Below are 7,239 nucleotides of genomic sequence, written 5' to 3'. Positions count from 1 at the left end.
AAAAGGAAAAGTGTGGGTGTTAAAACGCCCATATCCCCCATGGATGTGACACCCATGCTCCCCAGTTCCCAGCAAAGTGAAATACAAAGGTTAAGCTCTGTAGCTGCAGCAGTAAAGTGAATACCTTTTTTTTTTCCTTTAACAATGGCAATCATCGGTGTAAAGCATGAACAAAACCGCTAAGCTTACACACCCCTTGGGTATCTCGGCGTGTGTGTGTGTGTGTGTGTGTGTGTGTGTGTCAGGAGATGATAGGATCTTGCTAACTTTCACCACCTGGATTCTGTTGGGAAAGAAGCATAACTAAAATGTCCACTTGCATTGAGTTAAATGCAGACAAATAAACCAGAAATGTATGTATGAATGACATTTATCTAAATGTTTGGTAAATATACGGCCCAGGGTGGCAACACCAACCTCTGTTCCTTGTACCTGCTGGTAGGCAAATTGATTTGGATCAAATCTGTCCTGAATTGCACGGACAAGCTCCATTCATTCATCTATTGTCTATATCCGCTTATCTAAGCAGGGTTGCTGGTGAGCTGGTGCCTGTCTCCAGGTGTCATTTGGTGAGAAGGAGGGTATATCCTGTACAGGTCTCTAGAGCAACATGCACCGGACAAGCATGCCCGCACATTCACATCTAAGGGCAATTTGGAGTGACAAACCCATGCATGCATAGGGAGAACATGTAAACTCCAAACAGAAAGACTCCAAGCCAGGATTCGACCTAATTGCTGCAAGGCAACAGTGCAACCAACTGTGCTGCCCTACTGACAAGATGATGGAGAAAAATAGTACGTACAGCCTTTAGAGGTAATGACTTTAGGACAAAAGTCCCTGGAGTTCTTTAGGACACACATTTTGGGTGTTGGCTTAATATGTAATGTTTTCCATAGTGAGGGGACTAAATGCAAATCAACAGAAGATTATAATATCAAATATGACTTTCTTTATGGTGTCCTATATTGGGGTACCGGATTTAAATACGGCTTTTAATTTCTTACTGTGAACTAATTTTGCTTATCCCAGTTTATTTTCTTACTGGTTTTCAATCTGTTTCAATGGTTTTCTATTTATTTGTGAAAGCAACTTTCCAATTATTTATCACCAGGGTATGTCTTTGGAAACATATGACTTATTTGTATAGATTGTTTGTTTCTTTTGCAGAAATGGCAAGATGCATTCAAAAGTTAATAGAGTTAGTTATAACAGATATAGCCTCATTAATGAGCTAATGTGAAATATACTCCACTCATTTAGATAAAGTAGTAGCTAGTAGTAGATTCTTTCTTCCTGAAGTCCAAGTTTATATAATTTTCTTTTCTGGTTTATGTCTTTTGAGTTTGGGTTCACACACATGGATCATGTGTTCAACGTTATGGTCACAATTCAGTACTGGAGGTCTGTATTTAAATATATATGCATCTTGCGCCCAGGGTTGCCAGATCTGACAGACAGTTTCCAGCCCAAACACAATGTAAAACCCATCAAACTCCAAAAGAACAACAAAACACCCAGCCCAGATCTCAACCTGTCTTAAAATAATGTTAAAAGTGTAGAACTGTTAAACACACGATAAAGAACACGCTGTTAGCACACAACTGGACTAAAGCAAAAAAAAAAAAAAAAAAAAAAAAACTTTGCATATACAAGAAAAGTTTTTCTTTTACAGCCGATCAGGGTGTAGGTCAACTTGCAGATCTCTTTTAACTTTTTCACTTCCAGGCTTTTCTACGTGCAATGTTTGCTCAGAGTAGAATTTCACAATGACAAGGTACACTCAAGTTACCTTTATTCTCACTGCTGGCTCCCAAAATAGACTGGGGGGAGGAGCTACATGAAGGTATTTTTAGTAGCTCCCTTTAGAGTTCACCTCTTTCCTCTTCAGACTGTTAATCAAAACCAATGTTGTTCCAATGATTCAAGCAGATTTCTGTGCTCACAACATGCGGATAAGAATCTGTTGTTTTAAGATTCTTATCAGCAGGTAAAGGGAGAAAAGATTAACTTCACTGCAAGAGTTAGTAACCAGTTGTGGGGATAAAAACATAATAGTTTGTTCTGTCGATCTGAACAAAACAATCAGCAAAACTTCCTGAAAGAGGTGAAACGGTGTGGAAACTCTGGACACTCCCCTTTTCCCCTACCTCTTTCATAATCCGGCAGAGTGACCTGGTTCTATAAAATTCCCAAGCAGAGAGAGGTTTAGGCACATAAGGAGACGAGAGCGAGGGCAGACTTGATAGTATTTGTCAATTAATAGACAACTCATGTTGAGGTTTTTGATGGAAAAGGAAGGAAAGGGTGCATATCGCCTTCTAGGAAAGCACACGGATACAGCTGTATGTTTGCCAATGAGACGCAGATACTCCAGCAGCTCACTGTTCTGGGTAACATAATCTTTCTTTGCTTGGGTTTGAAATGTTATGTAATTTACCTTTGTGTGGATCAGGTGTGATAAGAAACTTCATTATAACAAATAAAATATCACAAACTTGCTAATCCTGGGTTTTACCAAAAAAACAACTTCATGTTGAATACTTTTTTAAGAGTTTCACTGGTTTTGTGATTCACAGGTGAAAATGCACACCATTGTTTTTAATAAGGTCCCAACATACATGACTATATGTATTCTTTTTTCTTAATGTGTTCTATGCAGTGAGATAAAAACAAGTCCAATTCCTGGAGTTAGTTTAACATAGGTGGCACCAGCAGTGATTAAAGATGGCTCTGGCCATGGCTACATTTATATAAATCTAATAATTGTATTGTTTGGCTTTGTCCAATTCATTTTATTTCTTGCCCAGGTTAAAATGAATTTTTTCCCCCCTTAAAATGTACAGTGATTCCCTGCGATGAGATGTGAAATCTCAGCAAACTTCATATGTAAATTATGGCTGGAAGAGCTCATCTGAAACATTGTTTTCAAACAGGTTTTGATGTAAAAATGAGTAAATTAGACCTGTTTTGTCCATTTATGTAAAGTTCAAGAATTTAACTCAACATTGGCAAAGTCCACCTCTGTTGGACTTTCCAGGTTTAATCTTTACACATTTGCCCCAAAGAATGCTTCTCCTTTATATACACCTGGTACAACATTTGTCAACCTTTGCAGTTCACAACTGCAAAACCCAGAACATGATTTTCCCTCAACTGGATGGGTTAATGCAGGATAAGTTTCAGTGGAATGAATGTTCCAATGACAAATAACGATGATGATAACCATGATGATCATGTCATGCAAGTGTAGATCTCTATTCAAATAACTGCATATCAGCACCTAAGGGTGTTTCCTTATGGAAGTAGTTAACATTAGCTAAACCGGAAAGAAAAGCGTGCACAGCAAACTTCCTGTTTTGTTCCTCTCTCTGTAAGATAAGATAAGATAAGATAGCCTTTATTGATCTCACATTGGAGAAATTCACATGTCACATCGGCTCAGTAATCAGTAATCAGAAGAAGGTGCCAAAAGTAGGACAAGGTGCATCAGGTATATACAGTGTGTCCTCGTTTATACAGTGGATCAAAAAGAAGTAGGTAAGAAAATAACAATAAAAAATACAAAATAGAAATAAGGTAGCATTCACGGTGACTTATATACATGCGTATATTCAGGTGTAATAGCAGCTGAAGTCACTTCTCTCTGAATTATTGCACAATGTATTAATTGGAATTGCACATTAGATATTGCACATAGGTTATTACAGTTACAGTTATAATTACAGTTATTGTATTATTGATGTCCAAGATGTTTTGGTGCATTTATGTAGAACTGCATCTGTTCTGTAGTTCTTTTGAGTCTCTTTATCATAGCATCTGGCTACTTGTTCTGAATTATTTGGTAAAAACAATTTTTACTGTTTAATCAGAGATCATGGTATAAGATACTGGATTTAATGTATGATATATCAAACATCTGAGAAAGTATTTTGATCTCTGCTTGTTCTAGTGGTATGCCATGGCTTAGCCACAGGCCAGATCATCTCACATTACTTCTTTGTCCAAAAACCCATGACCTGGGTCAAAGGCCATGGGTTTTGCCGGAGCCACTTCGTGGACCTCGCCATCTTGAGCACAGAGAGGGAATACTTTGCTCTCATCAATGCTATCCCAACAAACAAGACCATCTTTTGGCTTGGTCTGCATAGGCAGAGCAGTGGCTGGAAGTGGACCAATGGGGAGGAGCTGAGCTATACACGATGGTACAATTACAACTATGAGGGCCGCTGTGGAAGTTTGGAGGCCATGTTGAAGAAAAATGACAAGCTACTGCCTCGTTTGTGCGATGAGCAGCACAGGATTGTATGTCAGGGTAAGAAATATTATTTAGATCAACCAATTCTCAAAGAATCCTACCCCTACTTTATTGCATTCCTCTGCATATGTGTTTCCCCCCCCCCCTGAAATGTATAGAGAAAGTGAATGTAATGTAATGTAAGTAAAAGCTTACATTACATAAGCTTCACGAACGACACCTTAATGGTCGGATTACCTATATGATTGGATTTTCTATTAATGCATATATGCTCACATAAGGGTGATGTGTGCATATATGCATTAAACATATTAGGTATTAACACCATATGTTAATACCTAATATGTTTTAGGTATTAACATATGGTGTCAAAAGGCTGGTCTAAAACCTTTTGTGAAACTTTCCAGGGCCCGTTACCCCTCCGTCAGTGACCGTGGACCATGTGAGCGTCGATCAGGTGAATCTCAGCTGGAACATCTCTGCACCCATGCAGATGACTTCGCACTATTACAACGTGACGATATGCAGCCTCGTTTGTGAGACGCTCTCCTACTCCTACACGAATGGCTCCTCCCTGATGAGCATCAGCATTTCCAACTTAACTGCAGCCACAGAGTACGTCATACAGGTTTCTGCAGCGGTTGTCCGTCTTGACAATGTGACCGGCAGGAAGGTGATCCTTCAAGATCATCCCGCAACTTTAGAAGTTAAAACAGGTGAGAAGGGTTTCAAGGGAATGTATGGAACTTGAATGTTGACATTAAAGGTCAATAAGCAAATCTGCAGCACACAGACAATAAAACATACAGTGCTTTGTAAAAGTATTCATACCCCTTGAAAGTGTTGTCACATTACTGCCAAACCCTTCAGTGTATTTTGATGAGATTGGGCTTTTACAAACAGATATATGAAAAGTGTGTCACACACTTGGATAAAGTCCCTGTCAGTTGATGCTTTGTATAACCATCTTTTGCTGCAATTCCAAACGCACTTTTTTAAGGGTATGTCTCTACCAATTTTCCACAACTCAACTCAAGACAGAAAGTTTTCTCCGTTATCCATTGCTAAAGATCTCAAGCATAGTCATATTACATGTAAAGCATTTGTGAGGAGCAGCTGCTCAGGTTTGCAAAAGATTCTCAGTTTAATGTGGGTCTAGTAACACATGAATATGGTTTGATCTCAACCAGTTCATTGTGGCTCAGGCTGCATGTTTAGGATTATTGTTCTGCTGAAAAGTGAACTTCCACCCCCGTCTAAAGCCTTTTAAAGCCTGTCTCAGGTTTTCCTCCAGTAATATCCTCTATTCAGATACATTAATCTTCCAATGATCTCTGGCAGCTGTCCTGTGCCACCATTTTATTTTTTTTTTTAATAAAGGGGATATTGTGTTCCATGTTAGGTTTTTTTGCCACACGTAGTGTTTTTTGCATGTTAGCAAAATGGTTTAATATTTGCCTCATTTGACCAAAACATCTTCTTCCACATATCTGTTTCCGCTATATGGTTTGGAGAAAACTTTAAATGGGACTTCTCATAGTTTTCTTTCAACATTCACTTTTTATTTTGCCACAACTAATAGTTTTCCCATGTGAGCTGTAAAACGCCGCAGCAACCTTTCTTTTTTTTTTTTTTTTTTTGCTTTTCTGGGTAATTCTCTTCCTGCAGCCTCTCAGTTTAGGTTTGTTAAACTATATCTTCGCTGGTTTAAAGTTGAGCTATACACTTTCCATTTTTGCAAGATGACCAGAACAGCACTCCACAAGGTTTTCAAAGCGCGGCATATTGTCTTGTGATCAAGTCCTGCTTTAAAATTTTCCACATTACCCTTGATCTGCCTTGCTCCTCTGTCTTCATAATGTTGTTTGTTCACTAATGTTCTCCTAGCTTCTGAAGCCTTTACCAAAATATTTAATTTATTCTGAGATGAAATTACACACTGGTGGATTTCTGAAGACATGTTTTGATTTATGTCAGAGTAAAAAAAGGCAAAGTACATGCACCACATTCTTTCAGATTTTTACTCCAGTGGTGCCGTGGCTATTGTCACTGCTATCTTTTTGAAAGAAAGCCCTTTTGCTTCCCTGTTTACAGCGTAGCTATAGTCATACCACTACACTAGCCCTTCCTGCCAATCTTATATAAGTGTTTGGCTGTTTCCATTTTCACACCATTTGTTTGTTTTTGTTCAAAAAGTCACACAATAATGTAAAAAGTCTTATTTTTACTTTAAAATGCACTAAATATTGATAGATGTACTTAGTGCTCAGATAAGAACTATAAAGTAAAATAAAAGTGGTGTTAATACTTTTGAGATGTCCTGCACTTTTTATGAAAGTGAATTTGTGCTCATGAGAATCTTTTGTCTTCCACAGCCACATCTAATAAGATTCACAAAATCCTTTTCATCGATTTGTATTTACTCATCCTGGTGTTTCTGGTGCCACCCTTTGTGGTTATTTATCACAAGCTGAAAAAAGGCAAGTCTCAGTTTCTTTGCCTGTATATAAACATCTGCCTACTCAGGCACTAATAGCACACATTATTTCATCTCATTTTCAGGTGAATCCACAGAGAAGGTCCAGGACAGATCGCCAGCGGAGGCCTTAGCTCAAGAGATGGTTGTTGAACTGTTACCTGAAAGAAGAGGGTTAGAAGACCAGAAGAAAGTCATATTTTAGCAACTGTGAAAAACATTTTTTAATTTCAAGTTAAGAAGATGTTAAAGTTTTTTTTTTTTTTTTTTTTTTTAATTCAAGCTATAAAAAAATCTAGATGTCAGTTTGGTGCTCCATTGTTCTGTACACTGCCTGGGTCCATATCAGTGAAGCTCAGTTTTAGATTCACATAATCCTTTGGGTTTGTAGCAGGCAAAGTTACCATGATTGATAGACTATCCATCAAACCCCTTACATCAAGGGTCACCAACATGGTCCCCCCGAGCCTATTATATAAAAAAAAAGCACAATCCTCGATTGAGC

The 7,239-nt window shown here is 38.2% G+C and overlaps 1 protein-coding gene across 1 annotated transcript; it reads left to right on the top strand.

The window, feature by feature from the left end:
- Positions 1 to 2,213: 2,213 nt before the first annotated feature.
- On the top strand, positions 2,214 to 7,005 carry LOC105928341. Its single transcript, XM_012865560.3, has 5 exons — positions 2,214 to 2,393; positions 3,953 to 4,315; positions 4,666 to 4,974; positions 6,634 to 6,738; positions 6,821 to 7,005. Exons 1-5 carry the CDS (start codon positions 2,348 to 2,350, stop codon positions 6,937 to 6,939), a joined length of 942 nt encoding a protein of 313 aa, XP_012721014.2. The 5' UTR covers positions 2,214 to 2,347; the 3' UTR covers positions 6,940 to 7,005.
- Positions 7,006 to 7,239: the final 234 nt, after the last annotated feature.

The sequence above is a fragment of the Fundulus heteroclitus genome, chromosome 12 (genome assembly GCF_011125445.2).
Source record: "Fundulus heteroclitus isolate FHET01 chromosome 12, MU-UCD_Fhet_4.1, whole genome shotgun sequence".
NCBI lineage: Eukaryota > Metazoa > Chordata > Actinopteri > Cyprinodontiformes > Fundulidae > Fundulus > Fundulus heteroclitus.
The sequence above is the reverse complement of the archived record's forward strand: the minus strand, read 5'-3'. Positions and strand labels throughout refer to the sequence as shown.